We start from the raw sequence: 26634 nt of genomic DNA, 5'->3' as shown, positions 1-26634 counted from the left end.
AATCTTAAATAAAAATTTAGTGATTAAAAACCCAAGCTCATTGATTCAGAGAACAGATTGGTGGTTTCCAGAACCCAGGGGTGGAGATTGAGGAAAAATGGGTGAACTGTTCTTGTTTTTGTTTTTGTTTAAATAAAGCTAATTTTAAAAACAGAATGCAGCAGAAATGGTGATGTGTCACTTATGAGAATGAATTCACTCTTTTGTTCTTCTATCTCTATCTCTCTGTCATCACTTGTCCAAGGAGAAGCCAGGTGCCCTTTATTTTTTTTTAAAGATTTTATTTATTTATTTATTTATTTATTTATTTATTTATTTATTTATTTATGAGAGAGAAAGTGAGACAGAGCATGAGCAGAGGGGGAGGGAGAAGCAGGCTCCCTCACCCTGAAATGGGGCTCCATCTCAGGACCTGAGCCAAAGGCAGAAGTTTAAACTGACTGAGCCACCCAGCCAAGGTGCCCTTTAAGCATCACTACAAAGATGCATTTATAAGTAATTCAGAGTTCTCCCAGAACCTCCAGATGTAGTTTCATGGAGAGGAAAGCGCCAAGAGGGAAGGAGGAGAGCTCCCAACTCCAACCCTTCACTCCCCACTTGACCTCTGATAACAACCTTGTTTTCCTCAAATTGTTTCCAACAATGACAGAGGTGGGGTGAATGACAGAGAAGGAGCTGCTCCCTCCTAGTAAGCCCTGCAGTGTCCAGCTGCAGATGCTGAAGATTCTTTGGTGGGAATTTTTTTTTAACAAAAAATATTTTTGCCTTTGTTTATTGTTAAATCCTATAGTCACCAACATCAACTCTACATCTAACATCACCTGTTAATTACATTTGTATTATTTCATCCCCAAACTTTTTGTTTTCCCAAGAGTTAATAATTATCTTTTTCCTTTTTTTAAACATCTAAGCCAGAGTTCCTGATGGCTCAGTGGTTAAGCGTCTGCCTTCACTCAGGTCGTGATCCTGGGGTTCTGGGATCTAGTCCAGCATTCTGCTTGGCTGGGAGCCTGCCTCTTCCTCTCCTCCTGCCCCTCCCCTTTTGTGTTCTCTCTCTCTCTCTCTCAAGTAAATAAATAAAATTTTTATAAAAATAAATAAACATAAGCTGTCCTGCAACCTCCAACTAGATGAGCAAAGTTCCTCACCTCAATTTTCCTCACCATCAAACCTGTAAAATAATTTGCTTTTTTTTTTTTTTTTTGGAGATTTTCTTTTCTCCCTTTTAAGTAGAGATGAGAACAAAGGCAGAAGAAAATATAGATGAAATTAAAGGTCGTTATAATCCATAGCCCAGGGACAGGCACTTGAGACAGGCAGAGTATAGCATTTCTCCGGGAAACTCCCAACTGCCTTAAAGTGAATGCCTTGCTAGAGGGAAAAAATGACCTTAGCTTGACTATTATCCTTCCAGGATCCTATGAGTCTTCTTTAGCATATGAAAGTCCTTCTGGAAACTACCCTTATCTTTACTTCCCCCAACTCCACTGTATATAGTCAATTGCCCCTCACAGTCCTGGGGCAACTGCCCTTTCTGCCCATGGGTCCTGTCCCTGTGCTTTAATAAAATCACCTTTGTGCACCAAAGACATCTCAAGAATTCTTCCTTGACCATAGGCTCTGAACCCCACCACTTCAAACCACATCAGGTAAAATGATGGATATCTTGAGTTAATGCCTTCCTATTTTTGTATTTTTGTTTTTTTGTTTTTTTGGTTTTTTTTTTTTTGGTGAAAGCACACCATGCCTTATCTTCTTGCAAATGAGTGCATGAGTGCGTGAGAGGCAAAATATCTCGATATCTTTCATGTCTGAGAATGACTCTAGTCTACCCCCACACCCAACCCATACCCTGATTGAATGTAAGACTGAAAATAATGTTTATGTAGAATCTTTCTGACACCATTCCACTGTTCCATTATCATGCTGACTCTCAGTTCATTACATATGACTATTTTGCTCACTGAAATCTTCAGGATCATCTTTTTATCCCTAAAATTTAATTAGACATATGTTAATGTGCATTGTTTTTCCATTTGTTGTACTGTGCACTGTATTCCAAGATGGCTCCCTGCACCGGGCCCTGCAATTTAGAAGGGGCCTCACACAAATACCGAAACCAAAGGCATTGTTCTTTCTTTTCACTCATTAGAAAAAGCTCATCAAGTATACTGTTAAAAACCAAGAATGACGGGAGAAGGAGAAAGGCTAAACTAGGGCCCTTCAAGCCTGAGAATGCAGGATTGAGAAAGCGTCAAGAGAAACAATTCACAGGTTCTGCCTTGGGGTACCAGAGACAAGGCAGACAGGTTCTCCCACCCACAACCCCTTGGAAACTGTGCTATCGGCCACTCCTGTGTTCAATGATACCGATTCTGGAGGTGTTTGAAACTTTCTGGAAATCCTAAATCAGGAATGAGGCTAGAGGGAGAAAAACTTGCCTACCAGGTTTCCACAGAAGCTTGACCAAGTCAGCCCTGGACTCAGAACAGCTTCCCCTCTGTTGTTCCTGTAAACACTCTGCTCCATCGCCACCTCTCAGTTTGCAGGAGTAAGGGTGATGCAGGGAAACACATGGCTCCTTTAGTCTCTAGGTTTGTTCAAAAGGGCAATCTCCAAGGAAAAGGCAGCAGACTTGGGTGGATATGTGGCTTAAACCTAAGGTCTTGCTCAGTTTATAACTTGTGCATATTTAGAGATAGCCTATGCAGGCCTCCATTCATACTCCCACAGGGGCCCTCGCAAATGCTAAGTGTGAGCCTGTGGGTAATCACTGGACAGTTTCTGCAGCATGTCATTGATAATTTCTTTCCCACTGTTTTCTATTTTCTTTGAAATTTGTGTGAATTGAATTTTCTTATTCCTTTTCTCACCTACTGATTTTATAGGAGAGTTCCTTAATTTTATCTTCTATTGAACTTATCAACTAAACGTACATGTCAATATTTCTGTTTTCTGATGGATTCTTTTCTTTTTTTAAGTTTTTATTATTTTTAGTAATCTCCAAACCCATCATGGGGCTTGAACTCACCACTGCAAGATAAAGAGTTCCATGCTCTTCCAACTGAGCCAGCCAGGCACCCCTGAGTGATTCTTTATTTAATAGCATCCTATTTTTGTTGTAAGGAACAGAATCTATTCTTATCCCTCAGAATATATTATGTAGTATCTTAGTATATGTAGTTTCTTAAATGTTTCCTCTATTCTTCATGTTTTTTGTTTCCTCTGAATTCCCTTTAGTGTTTCTTTTATTCTTTTTTTAATAATTCCTTTTTATTTTTTTAAGATTTCATTTATTTATTCATGAGAGACACAGAGAGATAGAGAGGCAGAGACACAGGCAGAGAGAGAAGCAGGCTCCATGTGGGAGGCCAGATGTGGGACTCAATCCCAAGACTCCAGGATCATGCCCTGAGCTAAAGGCAGATGATCAACCACTGAGCCACCCAGGCGTCCCCCCCTTTTAGTGTTTCTTAAGTGTTATTTGATGGAGATTTTTCAAAATGTCTGGTGATTCTCTGCTTTCTTTTCATAAAAAAAAAAAAAAAATAGACACAGATAATCAGGAAACCTGTATGCATTGTAAGAGTTTTGTAGAAACATGTGCACCTCAGTAGTATGACCAAGTGGCCTGATAGCTATTTTGTCGAAGACTTACCTCCAGATGCTATCTCTGAGAACACTGTAAGACTTCAGAAGAATCTTCTTGTCTGCTGCTTGGCAGGAATAATCTTCATTACTGGCACTTTGGAGTTGGCCAGGGTAAGATGTTGAGCATCTCTCCATTCATTTCACTCAATTGCCCTAAAATTTTTTTGCCTACTTTTATATATGTACAATATGTTTTATGTTTTAGTGGTTGTATATATATACATATATATTCTATACATATATACAATATATTTTATAGGGGATCCCTGGGTGGCACAGCGGTTTGGCGCCTGCCTTTGGCCCAGGGCGTGATCCTGGAGACCCGGGATCGAATCCCACATCGGGCTCCCCGTGCATGTAGCCTGCTTCTCCCTCTGCCTGTATCTCTGCCTCTCTCTCTCTCTCTCTGTGCGACTACTATAAATAAATAAAAAATATATATATAATATATGTATTTTTTAAATATTTTGTACATACATATATATTTTAATTTTTTGCCCTGCTTTTAGAACATATCTCACTCATATCTTCTTCAGTGACAGCTATCCCAAGTCCCAAACCTCTCTGGTTCAGTTTTCTTTTTTTTTTTTTTTTTCTGGTTCAGTTTTCTAGAGAATACATCTCTCTCTCGAATTGGAATAAGGGAGGATAAGAATCTATTTCCTGCCACCTGTTTTACCACCACTACCCCAACTTCAATCTAATCTTCAGAGCACCTGTGTCCACAGTCCTTGAGCCTAGCCAGCACTCTATGAGGACAGCTGGAATACTTCTATTTGGTATCACTTTCCCCTAACCAGATTTCTACAGGTACTTAAGTATTATCTTTCTCCTTTCTGTTACATCATTAACCATTCCGTCTGTTTTTAGTCTTCATATATTGTGGCTTATAATTGTCCTAAAATGTCCTATAACCCTCTTAGCAAAAATAGTGTTTGCATTTCTGTTTCCTATTGTTTTTGTTTGAGTATGGTCTTTGAGAAGAAAGGGGATGAAAAATGTTTTCAGATATTGTAATTATCTGACACAGATTTTCTTTTTTTTTTTTTTTTTTTTTTTTTGTTTTTTTTTTTTTGTTTTTTTTTTTTGACACAGATTTTCAAGCAGATGTCATAAAAATGCTTCAATGAGCAATTACAAACATGCTTAAAATGAATTTTTAAAACCTAGCAAAGAAACAAAAAGTCTCAAAAATGAGACTGAAACACATAAAGGAACCAAAAGGAAATTTTAGAAAATTGAAATTGAAAATTACAATAACCAAATTTTTAAAATTTAATGGATGGGTTCAATAGCTGAGGGAAGAATCCATGAACTGGAAGATAGAACAATAGAAATTACCCAGTCTGAACAACAAAGAGGAAATAAACTAAAATTAAAAAAAAAAAAAACTAACAGAATCTTAGGATCCTGTAGTATTGTAAGAAAAGTCTATTATGCCTGTTATCTGAGTCCCAGGAAGAGAAGAGAAAGAGGTCATGCCTGAGAGAAAACTCCAAGTAGTAATGGTTGCAAACTTCCCAAATTTGGCAAAAGATGTAAACTTAAGGAATCAAAAAGGCAAGCAGACTCCAACCAAGATAAACTCAAAGAAACCCATACCAAGACACAGAAACATCTGAAAATACTGACAAAGAAAATAATGTTGAAAGCAGCAAGAGAAACAACTTGTCTATAAGGGAAATGGAATACAAATGATAGCAGAAATCATTATTTTAAAAAAAAAAGAAAGAAAGCCAGAAAGAAGTGGCATATGTTTTAAGTGCTGAAAGAAAAGAACTGTCAATTCTGATTTCAATATATGGTGAATTTATCTTCTAGGAATAGAAGGGAAATAAAGATACTGGTTGAAGGTAAATAAGAGAAATTGTCACCAGCAGACCTACCTTAAAAGACTGGCTAAAGGAATTTCTCCAAACAGAAGGAAGTCCTAATAGAAGGAATTATGAAACATCAAGAAGGAAGAAAATCATGGAAAGGGGAAAATGTGGGCAAATAAAATACATCTTTTCTCTTCTCTTGAGTTTTCTAAATGTTTGACACTTGAAGTAGAAATGATAACACTATGGATTATGGTTTTAAGTGTATGCAGAGTAATATTTAAGGCAATTATAAACAGAGGAAGGTAAATGGAGACAAGGGGGTAAGATTTCTCTACTTCACTGACTAAAATGTTGACCATAGCAGACTGTGATAAATTATGTGCCTATAATGTAACACCTACACAACCACTAAAATAAATCTGTACAAAGAAATACACTCAAAAATATTATAGAGGGACACCTGGGTGGCTCAGCGGTTTAGCGTCTGCCTTTGGCCCAAGGTGTGATCCTGGAGTCCTGGGATCGAATCCCACATCAGGCTCCCTGTGTGGAGCCTGCTTCTCCCTTTGCCTATGTTTCTGCCTCTTTCTCTCTCTGTGTCTCTCATGAATAAATAAATAAAATCTTTAAAAAATATATAGAGAAACCAAAATGGAATTTTTTTTTCAAAATGGAATTTTTTTAAAATGTTCAAGCAACTCACAAGTCAAGACATAGAAAATAGTAAAAAAAAAAAAAAGAAAGAAAAAAGGAAAACCAAAAAGTAAAATGGCAGATTTAAGCCCCACCATATAAATCACTACAGTAAATGTAAACCAAATATTTGAAAATTGTGTGTTCCTGGATTACAGAAATATAATAGCTTATACTGTTACCAAAACTGGTGCAATATTTATATTTGTTCATACATTTCACAAATACCATTTATTTATTTTAGGGTGCAATAAATTGTATATAATTAATAATATACAAAACTTGTACATGGTATAAATAACTTAGTAAAGCTCTCAGCTCAGCCCTGCCTGGCACAGGCAAGGCTTCAGTGGTACCCCCTATCATTAGGGCAGTAATTGTGTGGGGCTCCTTGTCATTTGCTTGCTCTGTGTGTCATCAAGTTTCCTTAGGGCTGTCTTAGGTGCCTTAATCCTCCAGTGTGTATACTCCTCCCTAAATGACCACATCTAAACCCATCACTTCAATGACACTTCTACCAGGATCAGCAAAATACTCAGCACACATGTTACAAATTCCCCTTCTACTAGTCTCCAGGTTTGGTACTCACCTCATTATTCTCTAAGCAGCCACCTTTAACTTATCAGTTAGAATTTGAAATGAAATCTTTTTTCTATCCTAGATAGATACTAATGAGTGCCTATCTTGAGTTCACTAACTCTTTTCCTGGCTTAATTTCACAAACCATTTCAACCACCCATCCTAAAAGTCCATACTGAAATCTACTTGAAACTAAGAAGAAAATGGGAAGAAAAATTGGAAAAATAGTAACTGATAAAACAGAAATAGATTTATCATCTTGAAAGGAATCAGCAGAGGCCTTGGAACTACTTTCCTACTTAGAGGAAAAGACCTGAGATAAGTGGCTTGCTGGAGCTAGGACAAAGAATCCTAAAATCTGACGTGCTCTCGTACAAGCTCATCATAAGAGTGAGGGATTTATTGCATGTTGTATAACAATCACTGGAAAGCATGGAATAATTTTCCCTGAGACAGGTTAGTAAACTACTAATTCTTTTTTTTTTTTTTTAAGATTTTATTTTATTTCAGAGAGAGAGAGTGCAAGCATGAGCAAAGCGAGTGGCAGGGGGAGAAGCAGACTCCCAGTTGAGCAGGGAGCCCGACCAGTGTCTCAATCCCAGAACCCCAGGATCATGATCTGACCCAAAGGCAGAGGCTTAACCAGCTGAGTCACCCAGATGACCCAGCTACAAATTCTTTAAATTAACAATCCCAAACATTGGTGTATTATTTTTTGAAATATATTAACAAGAAAAAAGTAAGTTTCCATCAACCTGGTATAACTGACTCATTTTCCAAAAAGCGCCTGGGGTTCACACATGGCAGAGATACACCTAAAATCTGTTTCTCCCCACTTTCTAGTCTGAATTTCTGCCATTTTACCTTGTCATTTACACTATTGCATATGCATACTGCAAAGTACAAACAGATGCCAACTAATTTTACATGAATTCATATATATCCTCTCTTAAAAATCTAGTGTAAATATAAAAAAGCATGGGAAATTGTCTCCATCTTGCACTGAACTAAACCAGCTTTAGAGTGAGATGTCCTATCCTGTCTGTGGTATGAAGAAGAATGGTCTCACAAAAATGCTCACCTAATTCCCAGAATCAGTGAATATGTTAAATTGCATGGCAAAGGGGATTAAAGTTGCTAATCAATTGAGATTAGAGATTATCCCAGGTTATCCCCGGTGGGGCCCAATGTGTTCTTAGGGTCTTTAAATGTGGAAGAGGCAGGCAGTAGTCAGTGTCATAATAAGAATCAACCAGCTATTGCTGGTTTTTAAGATGAAAGTAGGTGAGAAAATAGATCCTTCCAGAAAAGAACTCGGCCCCACTGACACTTTTTCTTCCTCAATGTGTTTTTAACCCAGTGAGATGCCTTCAGACTTCTGAGCTACAAAACTGTAAAATAATAGGTCTGTGTTGTTTTAAGCTACTAAATTTGCAGTAATTCGTTATAGCAGAAATAAGAAAACTAATATACTTTTCATAGTTGATTCCATGCTTTCCTGGAACCACTAAGGGTAGGAGCCTGGTTATAAAGTATCTACCAGAGAGAAATAAAGTGATTATTGGTACTAACCCCAGACAACTAGGCAATCTGTTCCTTCATAAAATAAAAACCTCTCTCAAAATTCAATTCCAAAAAAAATTTATTGAGCCCCTATGTAATGGGACATGGTTAAGAGATACCCCTCCTCTGTGTGGATATAACTCTTACCACTCTGTTTATCCTCAGCTGGTACATTTTACATCTTACTAGACCTTTGCAGTTATTTGGTCTCCTATAATGGAATGGAAGCCTTGTTCAGAAGTTCAGAATATTTTTAGAGAGTTGTGGTTAGTAGAGTGATGAGAGTGATGTTCATAACTAATGGCAAGTCTTCTTCATTTTCTAAATTAAAAAAAAAAAATAGGAGTTACCAAGAGAAACTTGTGTTCAAAAGATCAGACCCATCTTTCCCACTGCCCACTGTGACTTTGCATGTGTGACTTAATTTCTTTAAAATGTAAACTCCTTATTCTCCCTACATCACCTTGTGCCTGAAGGGACATACTTACACACTGTCCAGATAGCCATTTTACTTCACGAAGAAACCATTTTAGAGGTTTCCAAAAAAAGCCAAAAGTAAGGCCACCTATTAAAACTGGGAGCTCTTGATTCAGAGCTCCAAGTCTTTATAGTTTTTAACTGAATTATATGTTCTGTGCATTGGCAAATCTGATGCCTTCTCTTCAGGCTCTCCCTTAAAAAAGATTCCACATACTGAACTTGAATCCGTGCCCAAGATAGACAGGAAAAATGGAATCTTGGAAAATTCAAGGGAAAGGACTTGTTTATCGTATTCCTATTTGGTTGCTGAACATCCAGACAGTTAGGCTTGCAAGATAAACTTCAGAGAGGGAAAAGGTTACCTTGGCACTCCATGTAAACTTTTCTAACTGATCTGAGAATCTAGAAGTTGTAAGTTTGGACTCCCTTCCCAGTGTATGAAAACCAACACCGAAAATGGTATCAAACCCCTGTTAAGGAATCAGGGCAAGAGAGCAGAAACTTACAAAAAAGTACTGAGATGGACTCGTTGCTTCCCACAGAAGTTCCAGGCTCTTCTGCAATTAAGTAAAGAAATGATTTTATTTACTTCAATAAGGATCACACACAGTAGTATGTCTAGCATTCAGCTAATGGCCTCAAGTAGCCCTGGTAAACAGACACCTCCACTAAGTCTGTGGCACCCAAAACTTCCTTCTCCCAACTGCCAAGGCACTCTGCATGCCTCAATTCTTACCGGTAGAAATGGAACACAGATGCACTCCATGAAGAGCATCTGGTTAAAAGGTTACATTCACTCATAAGTCCCTGAAAACAGCACCTGAACTGGTCATACCTTCATGTGTAAGAATTGGATTCCCCTCTTCTCCCCCAGAAGCTGAGCAAACATGGCACTTGAGTGAGAAGAGTGTAAACATAGGCAGAGTCCCTACTAGAGTCCTACTTCTTGAGTCTGTCCTGGAAAGCCTCCCAAGAAAAAAAATCCCTCAAAGACCAAGCATAGGCAAAAAAAGACAAAGATGTTTGGCCTTACCTGGTCCTCTAGTGATGGGCTCTTCTGAATGAGCAGCAGTGACACTTTCTAGAAATAAAGGAATAAGTTTCTTAATTTAAAAGGCTGGACCCTCCATGGATTTTTTTCTTACTATTAAAAATTAAAACTTCTCAATATATATTTACATTAAATCACTACGTTGTACACCTTAAACTTATACAATGTTATATGTCAATTATATTTCAATAAAACTGGAAAAAAGTTAAATAAGTAAATGCATTATACAGAGCAAAAAAACAGAGTCTCATTTTATTGATAATTTCCACTGTCAGAAAGGAGGTATGGGGCCCAGTATATTAGCAGAAATGACCAGATGGATCTTGTAGTCAAACATGAGATTTTTCCTAATGCCCTATGGGGCAAGGGGAGCTATCATTAATGTAGATTAATTATTTAATCAACTACTATAATTTGGGAAGTTAGAACACAATATCCAAGTAGAGCTGCATGTTGCAAATGATGTATAGTCTTCAAGGAAGACAGTAAAAGAGAAAGATGTTAAAGCCAAGGAAACAATCTTTTTTTAATAGGCCTTTTCAGTAATACACAGTTTCTAGATTCCTCCAACTACTACCTGCAATACCACAATACACTTAAAGCAGTGCTATAATATAGTAGATCTCAATAAATGTTAGCTACTATTTGTAGACACAAGAATCAGATTGTATAGAGATTTGCTTTTGTAGGTAAGACCCAAGAGCCTTTCTTAGCAAAAATCCCAGGCATCCCTTAAAGTATCAGGGTTTGTTTGTGGAGATAGAAGGCATTGAATCTTATGGCCCCTTGCCTAAGTGGAAGACAAAAAAATGAAAGAAAGTGGAGGCTTGAAAGAGGGATGGGCAGAGACAGGACCACTGCTTAATTCATGAAGCTTTCAAATTCCTTTTCTCTTTTGTTCAGTCTATGTTCAAATAAGATTTACATTTGCCATAATCTTCTCTCAAAAAGTTATCTACATAAATTGAATTATAATGAACTAGAAAAAGAAAATATTGGCCACCACATCCTTTGATTCATTCGAGACACCAAGGAGCACCTCCCCTTTGAGAAGCCCAGAAGGCTGATCCTGGTTAGGTCTGGGCAGACCTCTGGGATGGAGCTATGATGGCATTCAACCAATTCCAATCCCTGATACTCTGGGAAAATGCTTGAATTTTCCTCAAGTTTCAGAGAACTTTTGACAAAATTTACTCTACCTCAAAGCAGCAAAAGTATGCCCAAAGCTATGTTACTATAGGAAATTTCTATGCAATAAGCTATAAACAAGGAAAGAGAGGGAGGGAAGAAGAAATTTCTGCATTTTCAAGTTAGAAATCCTTACCAGTGGCTTTAGTGGTTGCTTCCTCAAAGCTATGAATGTTTGATTCCACCTCAGTAGATAATTCTAGGACAAGAAAATGAAGATGGGTATGATCATAAGCTTACATTGGGGAACCAAGTACACTGGAGGAAAGCAGGTTTTTTCTTTTGGATGCAAAAAATGGAAGCCCACTAACTCCTGCCCAGGCCCCTCTAAAGCCAAAACCATCACCTACCGAAAGTTTGTGCATTCTCAAAATGCACATCTGTGGTAGATTCTACATCACTAATGGAGACTAGGTTAGTGGTTGACTCCAGGTCAGTGGCGGACTCTGGGATAGCGGTGGACTCCAGGTTGGCAGGGGTCTCTGGAGTGGTAGTGGACTCCAGGTCGGTGATGGACTCTGGGGTGGCGGTGGACTGCAGGTTGGTGGAGGACTCCGGGGTGGCAGTGGACTCCAAGTCAGTGGGGGACTCTGGGGTCATTGTGGACTCCTGGTCAGTGGTAGACTCTAGAGTGGTGGTGGACTCCAGGTTGGTGGGGGATTCTGGAGTGGCAGTGGACTCTGGGGTGGCAGTAGACACCAGGTCAGTGGGGGACTCTGGGGTTGCTGTGGACTCCTGGTCGGCGGTAGACTCCAGGGTGGCAGTGGGCTCGAGGTTGGTGGGGGACCCCGGAGTCATGGTGGACTCTGTGGTGGTGGACAACTCCAGGTGGGTAGGGGACTCTTGGGTGGTCGACTCTAGGTCAGCAGTGGACTCTAGTCCAGCGGTCAACTCAAAGGCATTAATCAACTCAAGTTCATTAAGCAACTCAAGGTCAGTGATCAAGTCTAGGTCAGTAATGAATTCTAGAGGAGCCAAAAAAACAAACAAACAATAGTTTAAGTACTTTCTAGGAAGAATATTTTCACCATCTCTACACCATTCCAAGCTAGATCTCTTCCTGAGGAAAACCTGGAGCATAAAAAGGTATATTGAATCAAAAATGGTCTCAAAAAATAATAATAATAAATAAAAATAAAAAATAAATGGTCTCAACCCAAGTTTCTCTTCTGCCAAGTGCTTAGAAAATGCAGAAGACTAACTGCTCTCTAGGAGTGGCCCCTATACCACCACCCTTTGAGGGGGTCAGTATAAGAAGAAGCATTTAATACTGTGCCTCTGTATGTGAATTGGTCAGACTGGAACAGAATAAAGATTCCAAGGATATCCCCTCTATAATCCTTCCAGGTCCCAGAAAACCAAAAAAGGGAGTAAGGAAAATAGCTATTTCCAAGATACATAACAAGAAAGGAATGGACTCTGAAATGGGCTACTTCTATCATATTTTTGAAGTCTAGGACTTCATTTTCCAGTATTTCCCATAGATTGAACAATCCAGACATTTGGGGGCTTGCTAACCATAAGAGCATTATAACTGTGTAGGCCTGGTGAGCATACCCCCAGGCTCTTCTTGGGCTACAGAAAAGATACTCAGTCACCAAGGCTGCTTAGGTGACCACGTTAGAGGCACCTTGCCAATGAGGCCAAAATCATTAGCACTCTAATTTAGTCACTGTGCTTTTATCATTCATTCATACGCAGTAAAGAACCCCAAACTCAGCGTCTGATAATTGGAGAACTACTAGAGGGAGGAAGAGGATGGGGGAAAGTAATTATTTTAATGCCAGTGAATGAACACACCTCCCCCCGCCCCTTCCCCGAGAACTCAAATTGAATTCAGAAAGAATTAGGAAAGCTTTTGGAGGAAAGCTTTCTTTCTGCCTGGTTCATGAAGACACCTCTTTCCTCTTTCCATGTGATCCCCAGGTTTCCAGACCCACTGATTTCCATTGCATTGGACCAAATTAGTTACTGAAGTCCTTTGAACTGCACTCTTGGATAAAAGGAGGATACAGCCTGGGACTTTTCAACCTGCACTAAAGAGAATAAAGCCTCTCTAGGGCCCAAGAGTGAAGAGGACCACAGTAAACCCTGAGTAGTTGGCCCATCACCCACCCTAAGCCCAGCTGGCCCAGCCTTACTTAGTACCTTTATACTAAGTAAGCACCTAAGCCACATCTTAGCTTAGCCACTGGATGTGTCCAAGGCTTCAGAGCTCGGCCAGCCACCCATCCCCATCTTAACACCAAGTCACTATAATTTCACTTTACAACATTCACTGCTGGTCTCTCCGGTTCTCTTTCTCCTGAGGAAAGACCCGGCATGGCATTCACACACCCTATAAAAGAATTTTAGTTTCATTCTCCCATGGTGACTTCCCAACTGTGCACTTACCCTGGTGTATTACGGGGTAAGCCACAGCGAGGGCGAACCAGGTTGTGAGTACCAGGGCCTTGGTTAGCATGGTGCCAGCGGGAGCACGGGAGGCCGTGAAGGTAAGGAGGGATGTGGCCGGCCCCAGCTGTGCTGCACAAGTTCCTTTGAGCTTTTATGCAACCCTCAGTCCCAGGTCCCTGCAGGCGGTACTTTCAGGTGGTTGTTAAAGAAAGAAAGAACAAGCAAGCCTCGCCCGCACACTATGAGAATGCCCCTGGAGCAAAGGCAGGAGAGGGGACTGGGGGCAGGGAGAAGCCAGGAGTATGGAAAACTCTGATAAGGTCTTAGGTGAAATTGGGTTGTCCCTTAATCATTAGCACCAAAGATCTGCTTCTCAGAAGAGGCAGGGAACAAAAGCTAGCTTCCCCCGGGGTCCCATTCCCCTCCTGGCCTGAGGTTGCAAGTTTTCACCCAGGCTGGGGCCAAATACAGAGCCCCCAGAAAAGCTACTTTGTTTCAGAGTGTGGGACTTGGAGCCACAGTCAAGCCTGCTGGCTACTCTGATCCTAAGGGAGAACCCTGTTGCTAAGTCTTCTCACCCCAGCTGGTCCCATAAAGAGAACTGTCAAAGAGAATAAGAATTATTGCTATTGCTACATGATAACAGAAATAGTAAGATCGTAAGGTTTCACATGTGCTACGATCTTATTTGATCTGCACCATGATTCTATGTGTCAGGCATTATTATCTCCATTTTTTGGTGAGCACAGGAGAGACTGAGAGACTAAGTGACTCCAGATTCACCTGAAGATACCCTCTGCAGAGAAGTCATTGAAATCAAGTACTTCTTGATGGTCAGGACCTGGCTCCTGCCACTGATGTCCCCAGTCCTCTGGCAGACAGTAGTAAGTGGCCATGTGCTCTTGGGGACAGCCCTGACTTAAGGACCCCTCCCAGAAGATCAGAGTAGACTGAAATGTGGTTGGCTCACACAAGTCAGCCTGGGCCCTCAGTTCCTAGTCATGACCCTTATCTGGAAATGAGGTCTTTATCAGATGCATATCCCATTCTGGGGTCAAACTCCCATGGGGCCTGTAGGTCTCAATTTTCTTTACTCTCTTTCTGATATAGTGTATTTTTTTCATTACATAACACACTTGTCAAGTGGTCTGACAGCCCTAGTGATGGGGAACTCACTACCTTGAAAAAAATAGTTCAGATTTGGACAATTATTCCTTGCGATGGCTAATATATGCCTTGTTATTTTAACCTGCTGATCTCAGTTTTATTTTGGGAGCCATATATAAAAAATTTAGCCCTTCTTTTCTCTTCAGATGTCAGAAGTAGCTATTGTGGTGTTTTCCAATTTCTTCACCATCCTAAAAAGAGTGTAAGTTTTTCCCTGTTTTGTTCTCTATAATTTCTCCAGCACCTGGCACAGTGTCTGGCACGTTGGAGATGAGAAAAATATTTGTTAATAAATTAATGCCTACAGGACTCCTGGTCACTGGTCTCTGATCTCGTTTGTCTATCGTCTTCTAGAAAGGAAGCACTAGAATTAAATAATCAAGATTTAACCTAATTAGAACAGGAGAGGGGCCTCGGGAGGGGAAGAAGAGGGAAACTATCACTCTCCTTTTTGGAAAATACATGATATTAATTTGATTGTTTTAAATTGATTTTTATGGGGTACCTGGGTGGCTCAGTCGGTTAAGCATCTGCCTTTGGCTTAGATCATGATCCTGGGGTCCTGGGATCAAGGCCCATATCAGGCTCCCTGCTCAGTGGGGAGCCTGCTTCTCCCTCCGCCTCTACCCCTGCTAGTGCTTGTGCGCTCTCTATCTTGCTCAATCTCTCTCAAATAAATAAATAACATATTCTTTAAGAATAAAAAATAAAAATAATAAATTGGTTTCTACATTAAATACCAAATTAAATGCTGAAAGATAGGCCTGGCAGGAAGCATGGGAAGTTTCCTGACAGCATTAAAAGGATCTCAAAAGCCTTTGCATATATTTTCTCCAGAGTGAGATGAGTTTCTGACAAGTGGGCTGAGAAAGGAGTGCTATCCTCCGGATGTGTCTCTTGCCTCCCTAGTTCTCACCCTCAACAGACACAGGCCCTGGAGCATGTGGGTGCACCGAGCGAGGCATTTGATCCACGATGAGGTTCTTCATTCATTCCGGGCTAGGAGTCATTCTTCCCTTAAGGAGCAGTTTTCAGAGACTAACATTCAAGTTTCTCCTCAGGGGAACAGAGTACCCAGAACCTGCCATACCTCACAGATCAGATATGGATAAAGACTAGCCCAGTCTTCCAGGGTTAGATCAAGCATTTTTTTCTAACACCTGCTCAGGGACCCAGCAATTACACTAAGTACCTGGAACAGTGCAAAAGAACTGCTTCCTTCTTTGGAGTTATAACCGTGGAGGAAGTCAACACATATATTATAAAGGCAGTTTATAGTGAGATACAAAGAAACCTAAAGCAGTGCCAGGAATTCAAAATAATGTCTATTTGTTTAACAGATATTTACAGAGCAACTGGGAAGTATGATGACTAAAGCAGAAGCACCAGGCAAAGGAAGTCAAAATTGCAGACTCTGGAAGCCAACAGCCCAAGTGTCAGTCCTGACCCTGCAAACATGGGCAAGTTACCTAACTCATAGGACTTTAGTTTTCTCTTGTACAAAATGGAGATAAAAATGGATTTACTGGGATCCCTGGGTGGCTCAGTGGTTTAGCGCCTGCCTTCATTCGGCCCAAGGCATGATCCTGGAGTCCCGGGGTCGAGTCTCACATCAGGCTCCCTACATGGAGCCTGTTTCTCCCTCTGCCTGTGTCTCTGCCTCTCTCTGTGTGTATCTCTCATGAATAAATAAATAAAATCTTTAAAAAAAAAAAAAGTGGGTTTACTTCAGGACACCTGGGTGGCTCAGTTGGTTAAGCGTCTCTCTTTGTCTCAGGTCATGATCCCGGGGTTTTGGGATTGAGTCCTGCATCGGGCTCCTTGCTCAATGGGGAGTCGGCTTCCCTTCTCCCTCTGCCCCCTCCCTGCTCATGCTCTGCCTCTCTCAAATAAAAAAAATATCTTTTAAAAAATGGTTTTGTAAGGATTAAATTAATATATTCATGTTAAAATGCCTAGAATAAGGAAATTACATAATAAAAATGAGCTATTACTATTAGGTGCTGAAATGAAAAAGACCCAGGTCCCAGTGAGTTGATAACATTGTTTTACAGCAAGAACAGGACAGAGCATTGTCCCCAGAAAGCTCCCTGGGGAAGAGAGAACAAGTTGAAGTAAGTGTGGAATTCGTTTGAATTCAATAAACATATCTTTGGGTTTATCTTTGGTTTATAGAAGGTAAACAAACAGAAAGGCCTCTAAGCAAAAGGCAGTAATAGTGTATTGGAGGAGGGATACCTGGGGGCTCAGCTGTTAAGTGTCTGCCTTCAGCGCATGATCCTAGAGTCCCGGGATTGTCGAATCCCACATCAGGCTCCCTGCGTGGAGCCTGCTTTTCCCTCTGCCTATGTCTCTGCCTCTCTCTCTGTGTATCTCTCATGAATAAATAAACAAAAATATTTTTAAAAAATACTGTATTGGAGGAGACAAAATGTGCATGAATAGCAATGTTCAAGGTGTCATGTCCTGTCAACTATAATAAATTTGGGAACATAGAGGAAGAACATGTCAATAAGCTGGCTGGAATCACCTTAATCAGATTTCCATTGCCCACACTTCCAGAGCTTTATGCCTGGCACTTGCCAAATAAATGATTATTCATCTGTATTGAATTCTAAACATGGGAAAAGTGGAAGGCATCATTATGTGAGTAGTAGAATCATGGCTAAAGCCTGGGGTTCTGGACTCAGGTCACCTGGACAGGAATCCAGGTCCTTGTGAGAATTGGGCTTGCCCCTATCACTCTACCCTTCCATTTTCCATTTTCCCCATCTACCAAAGCCAGAGGATGATAGAAATGGTTTCATAGGGGCTTTGTGATAATTAAATGATGGAATCTATGCAAACTGGCAACTGGCATATAATAAATGTTCGGCGATTGGCAGCTATCATGATTATAGCTTTAAATGAACCTTGAAGAATGAGTTAAAGCTGTGAGATTACTCTCATTACAGAGAAGTTGCTGATGGAGAATAAGGTAAGTAGCTCAGGGGAGGGGGAGGGGCAGGGTGGGAGAGGAGGTGGTGGCATAAGGGACCAGACCCACAGAGCTTTGAAAGTTGAAAAGTTGAGTCATTATTCTGCCAGCAAAGTAGGGTCATTGAGGCTGTTTAATCAAGGATGGTCATGGTGAGACTTAATCAAACAAATCTGTGAGACAAAAAACAAGTCAACTTTGGCTCTGCAGGGGCAGGAGCTACTACTGCAGGTTGAGCATGGTAGTGGCCTTAGGCATCAAAAGGATGCAGATATTAAAGATACTACCAAGGGTCAAAGGGACCTGGTGATTGATTGGATGTGGGGAAGGCAGCCTACCGTGAGATATGTGTATGCTCCCAGAGATTGGCCTTGTAGGCTTTTAGTTCCTCTAGGACATGAGTTCCCAGGGTCAAAACCCCTATGCTTAAAATAAAAAGGAGACAGAGAGGAGAATGAAGAAAATGATAATTTCTGAGATTTGGCTGAGAATCTTACCTGGTGGTGACTGAGCAAGGAAACGAACACCCTATGATAACATTAAAAATGGATTTCATGGGGTTAGAATGAAGTTTTAGGGCTCATGTTTTCTTTGGTACTAGTACACACCCTCAGGGGAAATTTTGAGACTGGAGATAATGGTTTTGTCTGTTAAATATTTTGGCTTAAGATCAGACCCTTTTAGGTCCTTAGGGGTAGGGGAATGGTTCCATCAATGAATTGATAAGAAATAAAACAGGTAAAACAACAAGATACCACCTCACACCCATTAGGATGAACACTATCAAGAAAACAGACAGAAAAGCAAGTGTTCACAGGCTGTGGAAAAACTCTTACACATTTGTGGGAATGTAAAGGGGTGAAACCATTATGGAAAATGGTAGAGGTTCCTCAAGAAAATTAAAGATAGAACTGCCATACAATCTGGCAACCTTCCTTCTGGGTATATATCCAAAAGAATTCAAAGTAAGATCTCAAAGGGATATTTTCACAATCTGGTTCAGAGAAGTATTATTCACAGTAGCTAAGAGGTGGAAGCAATCCAAATGTCCATCATTGAATGAGTGGCTAATGAAGATGTGGTATGTATATACAGTGAAATGTTGTTCAGTCTGAAAAAAGGAAGGAAATCTTGTCACAGGCTATAAGCAAGGTCATATGGATGAAGCTTAAAGATACTATGCTATGTGAAACAAGACAGCCACAGAAAGACCAACACTGCATGATTCTACTTGCATAACTTATCTAAAGTAGTCAAACTCTTAGACACAGAAAGTGGAATAATGATTGCCAGAGACTGGAAAGAGGGGGAAATGACAGTTGTTCATTGAGTATAGGATGAAAATGTTAGATGGTAAAAGTGTTGAGATAAATGACAGCACAGGGTTGTAAAAAAATATGTTTAATTCCCTATTTACAAATCTGTTTTCTTCCACCAAAGTAAGCAACTTTTAGGGAAAGACCATACCCTGTTCATATTTGCACCCCAGAGATTCCTTGTCCTTGAAGCCCATTCTCCCCTTCTCTCCCTGATGACAGCTCCATATGAAGACTGCATTTCCCAGAGGACATAAGCAGAAGTCATATATGCAACTTCTAAGTTTTGTCCTAAAAGGAAAGAGGCAGACCGTTGACTTTCACCTTCCTCCTTTCTGCTATAAGAGATGTGGGTGTGGTGGTAAATCATCTCGAACCATCTGAATGAGGGCAACACTGTAGGGATGGCAGAGAAGATACAAGGAAAGGATCCAGCATTCCCCTGAATCCTCTCCTCTGTTCGAGGTGCTGACACTGTAGTGTTAATGTGAGATACACCCTCAGTGTGTTACAAGTGGCCCAAACTAATTTATACCCCCAGCACCTTGCATAGTTCCTACAAGTTACTTCATAAAGATGGAAAGAGAGGAAAGAAAAATTTCTAAAGTGTGTGTCGGTAAAGGGACACTTGAGATTACGGCAAGACCATAGAAAGTGAGAGAAACTTTGCTTCAACTGAATCATGAACACCAGTTTGGTTCTCCTGTGTTTCCATTCTTTGTACCAAGTCAGGCTTGCTGTGATGACAATCTCCAATTTGGTCTTGCTCCATTTATTTATTTAATGAAAAGCTTTGTTATTAAACGTCTAGTCTTAAATGAGGCAAGAATTTCCTTCTTTGATTTGCAGTCTTTTGTTCTAAGATGGATGAGGTTTATAAATGTTTCAAAGGGCTTTTAAACCCAAATTTACTCGACACCAATTCTGAGAGATTGCCAAAGCATGTATTATTAATGTCATTCTACCAGTGAGTGCCCAGCACATTGCTACCTCCATAAACAGTTACATATTGAGTGCTAGCCAAAGAACTAGAAATACAAGATGGTAAGTGACCTGCTAGGTCACAGCTAGTTAGTGCAATGCCATGATGAAGAGCCAAGGCCTGCAGAGCCAAGGCCTTCCCACATCTAATCATGCTAGATTGAATGAACAGTCACTTCTAAAGAGCTTCAGTTAACTCATCAAAAACAAGTTTCTCTGAAAATACTAGAGGTATCCAAATCTTTATCCTTTCTGTTTGAAAACCCAAAATATCTCATGATTGGCATTTTTTTTCACCATCACTTATGAGGAAAAACAGAGAAACACATTTTCTAATTATTATTATTATTATACCAGCAGTGGAAAAGTCAAAGAAAAGTCTCATTCATTTCCAAGTAACCAAGATCAATACCATAGAGGAGCAAAATTTGCCACCTCAAAATGTGTCTCTTTGGCATTGGATTTATTCAACCTGATTATTTTTTTAAGAAATAAAAGACTCAAAAAGTTTTTCTTTTTGCCTCTCCCCTAACCATCTAAAAAATTTTAGATAGGAAATTTTCTCCAGGTAGGGAGTTATCACCAGAGATAGCAAAAAATTCCTCTCTATGTCCCATTGTTTTTGTATCATCCAACAAACATTTGTTTGCTGAACATTTTTTCATCTTCCTGTGATTTGTCTTCCTTCGGTTGAAGTCCTAGACTCCTATTCCCTTCTCTTTAACTCTGGATAGTCATATAAGCCTCAAAGGCCTGACTGCCTGGGGGCCTCATATTCTCAGAGTACAGCCCCTGTATGTTTTGTAATTAAATTTTATTTTCTTCTGTTACTCTGTCTCAGGCCAATTTAATTTTTAGACCCCCAAAAGAGTCTTGAAAGGTAAATTTTTCCTGTCCAATCATTCTCAATTCATTCCACTCTTCATTTCCATGAAAAAGCAACCCATCCAATGTAACAGTAAATATCTTTTTCATCTTCATTCTTTAGGTTTAGCTAGAAAGTACTACTGCAAGCATGTAAGCTTGCACATTCTCTTGCTTAAGACACCAAAGTATTTGATTGTGCAACCCATAAAAATATTTTTAAAAAAAATCACAGCAAGAGTCCACTGAAGCTTAAACATGATTAAGTTTCTGAAAGGAGAGCCAGACAGGCTTCTTGCCTTCCAGGACCTTGTGATTATGATTAAGATTCCTCATCTGATTGGCCTTACATGTGCAGTTAATATTAACAATAAGGACAACTTGTGTTGTCTCTAAGCCACCAAGGAGCCTCAGTGTATATTGTTTCCAAATCTTTTTTTTTATTTTTTTTTTAAATATATATTTTTAAATTTTTATTTATTTATGATAGTCACAGAGAGAGAAGGAGAGGCAGAGACACAGGCAGAGGGAGAAGCAGGCTCCATGCACCGGGAGCCCGATGTGGGAATCGATCCTGGGTCTCCAGGATCGCGCCCTAGGCCAAAGACAGGCGCCAAACCGCTGCGCCACCCAGGGATCCCTGTTTCCAAATCTTAATCCTCAAAAGCCTGGCTCACTTCTCCCTGTCTCCTTAAGAATTTCCCTGATCTTCCTAGTAGCTCTCTGGGTACATCCCCTCTTAGACTCTAGTCATTCTACTGTCTCCCATTCTCCACCATCCACAACTATATTTGAAATCGATCGATGCATAGATTACTAATATCACTTCTGCTATTGGTTCATCTGCATGACAGAGAGTCCCATTCCACTGGTCACTCCAGGTGTTTTTTGTGTATAACTTCTGTGGTTACCTTTTACTCTTCTGGGCTAATTATAGAGCTGGACTGACATATTATGTTTCTTTGCCCTTGGGAAGAGTAAATGGTCTCCCCCCACCCACCCCACCCACCCCCGTTCTCTGCCCCAGTGGGACTCCAAGAGCCTCTCTGAGTGGAAGGCAGAAGGGAGGACAAGGAGCTACAATCCTTTTTATTCTGTCAGTGCTCGTCCAACCTGTTGGCTAGACTGTGACCCACTGAGATCACTCCCTTTTTCTATATCCCTTAGCCATGCTCTTCATAAAATGGGAGATCAAGAAAATGAATACTCATCACTAAATAAGCCAATAAATCAAGAAATTAATTAGATATTCTTTGTTTTCAATTCAGTGGGACAGCCATTCTGCGTGATCCAGCAATGGGTACCCTCAAGCAAGAAAATTCTGTGCAACACAAGCCCAAACATGTGGGAAGCCACAAAAAAAGAACCCAGGAAGTTCAGGAATGAATTCTGTTTTTCCTTGCAAGAAACTAAAGATGGTGATAAGGATGAGAATTAGAAGCCTGGATCAAGCAGAACTTTAAAACAGTGATTCAAGCAGCATTTTAAGTGAAACTGGAAGGATTTTTGCCCTGCCTACACTTGTTACTTCTAACAAGTTAGGGAAACATAATGGAAAACATAGTGGCCTGATGTACCTGGGAACTCTGCTCATGACCAAACAAACATTGTAGAGATTTGTTAATGGAAGTGGTTGTGTCTTGACCCTAGAAAAGCTAAAGCCAAGCTAGAGGTGTCTTGCCCTTGAATTAACATAAGCCCTAATGTGGGCAGGCAGGATGTCTGTTCAGGATTCCTAAATGCAATTTGCAGAGAAATCAAACAGAAAAACTGATGCCCCAGTTTCCTAACAGGGAATCAGTGTTATGTGTTATGATATCAATAGTTCCTTGCATTTATACAGAACTTCACAAGTTTAGAACAGTTCCCACATTTTATCTTATTTGAGTCCACAAAAGCCCTATGGGGTGGGTGTTATTCCAAGTTTACTAAATATCTTTAGGACTTGATATTGCTCCTTTAGAGATGAGAAAAACGAGTCAATTCCTGTTTCCTTTTAACAAACAGATACTGGCCGCTTTGTTTCAATTGATGCCACCTTCATGCCCCAAAAAAACAAAAACAAAAACAAAACACGAGTAAACAAGGAAATCTTCATAGAAACGACTGTTCAGGGTACTCACCTGTACTTCTCACAATTACTGTGTGAAAAGAAAGAGCCTGCAATTGTCACGGTGGGATCCTCATCTATAAAAACTTGGAGACTCATAGCATTTTAGAATAGAAATCAACTTAGAGATTATATGGCCCAGTATCTTCACTCCCGTGAGAAGGAAACGGAGGTCTAGAAAGATGAGATGAGAGTGTCTAGGTTCCAATCCCAACACTGCCTCTAAGCTAATTCCTTAACATCTCTATGCCTCAGTGTTCTTAGATGCGATATGGGAATAATAATATCTACCTCATATTGTGGTGAGAATTAGGACAGTGTCTGGACACAGTGAGTACTGAGTACTTAGTAAGTAATCAAAAAAAAGTGGATACTATAATCGCGGTCATCTTCTACCCAGCACAGATAGAAGGATTGGGATTAAAATCTGACTATAATATACGACTCCTGGTATCCTGTCCCCTACAGAACATTATCAGTTTCCATGAAAGGAGTTCTTCTGCTCTCTTTGAAGTGCCAAGGGCCTTACACTTACAAGTAAATTCTTATTTTTCACATCCAAATGTGTAACAGAAACTGGATTCAGAAAAGCCTTGAGGCAAAGGGTATCTAAGAACGTGGTATCAGGGAAGACATTCACCATTGCCCTGAAGAATGGTACAATCAGTGAATCTGGGCTCTATTAGCCATGGAGTTTCAGACAGATGAGCTATGGGGGGGGGAAAGTGGTAATTTCAGGGATAGAATCAAAGTATATCTGCTCTCCCTCTTGTTTCCAGTGGATAATTCCCCAATGTCCTTTATGTGAAAAGGGAGGAGGAGGGAGGAAAACAAAACAAAACAAAAAATCAAAAGTCTGATATTTGAGAGTTATTGCAAATAAAGAAAAATACATTTACGTAGAGTTTAGAGGGGAGGAAGGGGGAAAGAGGTAGAACACAGAGGATTTTTAAGGCAGTGAAAATACTCTATATGATATTATAATTGCAGATACATTTGTCATTATACATTTGTCCAAATTACAGCATGTACAAAAGCAAGAGTGAGCCAGAATGTAAACTATGGATTCTGGATAATGATGTGTTGATGTGGGCTCACAACTCTAATGAATGTACACTCTAGTGGGGGGGTGCTATAATAATGGGAGAGGCTATGCATGTGTGGGAGTAGTGGATATATAGGGAATCTCAATACCTCAACTTTTTGAATACGTTAATTGCTATTAATGTAGAAATGCTTTGAAAAAATTAAATCTATTCAAATAAATAAACAAACATAATACATCTAACTATAGAATTGGCTGATTCCTTCCTAAGGCTGGATGTCCCTGGAATAATACATTTAATGAGACACAGTTCTTTTACTTGAAAGGAGACAGAGCCACTAGACCCATTAGTAGAGAGATTCTCATCAGAAAAGCCAGTCATGGCATTCCAGGAATACTCTGTTACAGAAGCATGTGGAATAGAGTCACAGAATGTTAGACCATAAGAACCTAGAGAAGAAGGTCAATCTGTCCAAATCATCTTTGTATTCCCCAGAGTCTAGCCGTGGGCCTAGAACATAGTAGGTTCTCAAAGCTTGAAAAAGAACAGAGAGAAACTGAGCCAAAACATTTATGAAATTAATGCTAATAAGATTCCATTTGTCCAGGCACCTGGGTGGCTCAATAAGTTAAGCATCTGCCTTCAGCTCAGGTCATGATCTCAGGGTCCTGGGATCGAGCCCCATGTAAGATTCCCTGCTCACACTCCCTCTGTACTCTCTCTCCCTCTCTCTCTCTTTCTCTCTGTCTCTGATAAATAAATAAAATCTTAAAAAAAAAAAAAAAAAGACTCCTTTGTCCCCTGTGGCATTGAGTTTCCATATGACTACATGAAGAATGAAATCAGATTCTGGAGCCTGATGACCAACCACATCCCTCTTTGACAAGTGCTAGTCGCCTCCACCTACCCTGACAGCACAGCCTTGTTCTCATAGAGCTTGCACAGTAGCCTTCACTTAAATCCTGGGACTATTAGAAAAAAATCAGATAAAGCTCAAATTTCCTAGCTCTTCTCTAGTCAGAAAGAGTTTTGATCTGAAGCAAAGCATTACCAGGGCCAGAGCCCCAAGGGAACAATGGTATGTTGTAATCCCACTAAAGGCCATAACTTCTGGGATTCTTAAAGGAAAAAATCTTGCATTAGTGGCAAAGTGCCAGACTCCTACAACTATATTCAAAAGAAGACTTTACTTGCCACTAGTCTTCTTGTTATATTTTCCACTTCTTTATCCATTGGATTCTCAAAAAGATTGTTGGTCTCTATCTTCATTGCCCAGTTCCATTGTCACTAGTCACAGGTGGCTTTTGAGCACTTGAGTTTTTTTGTAACTTAATTTTCATCATATTAATGTATATGGTTATCTGTTGTTAGTGGCCATGATATTGGACAGCACACCCTTGCTTGTGTGAGAGACTGAGTAAATCTTCTTGATTATGAAACAGATGTCTTTTCTCTTCGACTTGCCCAACCTGGTTTCCCTCGTCAGGAATGAGAATTTTTTCAGGAAAAAAAAAAGAAAAGAGGAAAAAAAGAAAAAGAAAAAATTTGAAATAAAGTATGAGGTGCCTGGGTGGCTCAGTCAGTTAAGCGTCTGCCTTCAGCTCAGGTCATGATCTCAGGGTCCTGGGATTGAGCCCTGCATCAAGCTCCCTGCTCAGTGGGGAGCCTGCTTCACCCTTTTCCTCTCCCTCTCTCTCTATGTGCTCTTTCTCTCTCTTTCAAATAAATAAATAAATCTCTTTAAAAAAAAAGAAATAGCAGGTGTTCAGCACTACACTAGCTCAAACACACTATCAATAACTTTTATGAAACCATTCTTATAAAAAAAAAAAGAAGAAACCATTCTTATGATCTTGTTCTATCCGCAGGCCAAACTGAATGCCATTATCCTATTATTATTGTTGTTGCTGTTGTTGTTGTTGTTTCTTATTATTGTTGATTTTCTTCTACCTGTCAAGGGCTGAGGTCAGAGATTTTAACAAAGGAGTCAGGAACTCACCAACAACCACAATAAAGTTAGAACTTGGACCTTATCTCATATTTTACCACTTACTAACTGTGACCTTAAGCTAATTGCTCCCAGGAGAAAAGAACATAGTAATACTATTCCCCTAAAAGAATTATTATTATGATCTCTAGAAAGAAAGATGTACATATTACTTATTGTTATTATTATTATTCAGGGCCCCAAATGGATTGAGTTCCCAGATTCTCACAGCTTCTCCTACTACTATTTGGATGACAGATATAATGGAAATACTTTCTAATAGAGTTACACCATGTTCTTCTTCCAAGACTTTTTCTTTATAACTCATCCAACATGACCTGGGCAGTCTCTGTAAACCAGGATATATACCTAATACATTACAGATACTCAAAAAACATTTCTTGTATGGGGGTGCCTGGGTGGCTCAGGTGGGTGGGCATCCAACTCTTGATTTCAGCTCAACTCACTATCCAGGTGTAGTGAAATTCAGGAAGATGTCTTTAAGGAAAAAGACAGCAATGAGGAAATTAGGTTGTCCTTGTGGTTTCCTGTGAACTTATTTCAAACACCTTGGAAATCTCAAGCATCACTAAAAATGTTGAAGAGTGATAAGCCAGCCACTGGCAGGGGAACAGCAAGAAGGCAGAGTTTGCAAGACCCAGAGAGCAATATGGTATTGGAACGGGACTCCCTTGGGGCAGAGGAAGCAGGCATAAAAGTGCCAAGGTTACCCTCCTCATCATGGGCAGTCTTCAGTCTCC

General features: G+C 40.0%; 1 protein-coding gene, 1 long non-coding RNA gene and 1 pseudogene across 2 annotated transcripts; 1 reads left to right on the top strand and 2 right to left on the bottom strand.

Moving 5' to 3' along the window:
- Positions 1–8370: 8370 nt before the first annotated feature.
- LOC144297661 (uncharacterized) lies at positions 8371–9349 on the bottom strand. Its single transcript, XR_013364613.1, has 2 exons — positions 9296–9349; positions 8371–8630 (listed from the first exon to the last, which is right to left on the bottom strand). It is a non-coding gene; the product is annotated as an uncharacterized LOC144297661 (long non-coding RNA).
- A 58-nt stretch (positions 9350–9407) lies between these two features.
- On the bottom strand, positions 9408–13492 carry LOC144297505 (uncharacterized). Its single transcript, XM_077871786.1, has 5 exons — positions 13423–13492; positions 11379–11993; positions 11165–11227; positions 9823–9870; positions 9408–9520 (listed from the first exon to the last, which is right to left on the bottom strand). The coding sequence occupies exons 1-5, from the start codon at positions 13490–13492 to the stop codon at positions 9408–9410; spliced, it is 909 nt and encodes a 302-aa protein (XP_077727912.1).
- LOC144297504 (large ribosomal subunit protein uL11-like) overlaps positions 13491–26634 on the top strand; it is a 123037-nt pseudogene continuing 109893 nt past the window's right edge.

Source organism: Canis aureus, chromosome 25 (genome assembly GCF_053574225.1).
Source record: "Canis aureus isolate CA01 chromosome 25, VMU_Caureus_v.1.0, whole genome shotgun sequence".
In the NCBI taxonomy this organism is placed as follows: domain Eukaryota; kingdom Metazoa; phylum Chordata; class Mammalia; order Carnivora; family Canidae; genus Canis; species Canis aureus.
This window is presented reverse-complemented; position numbering and strand designations above follow the sequence as displayed.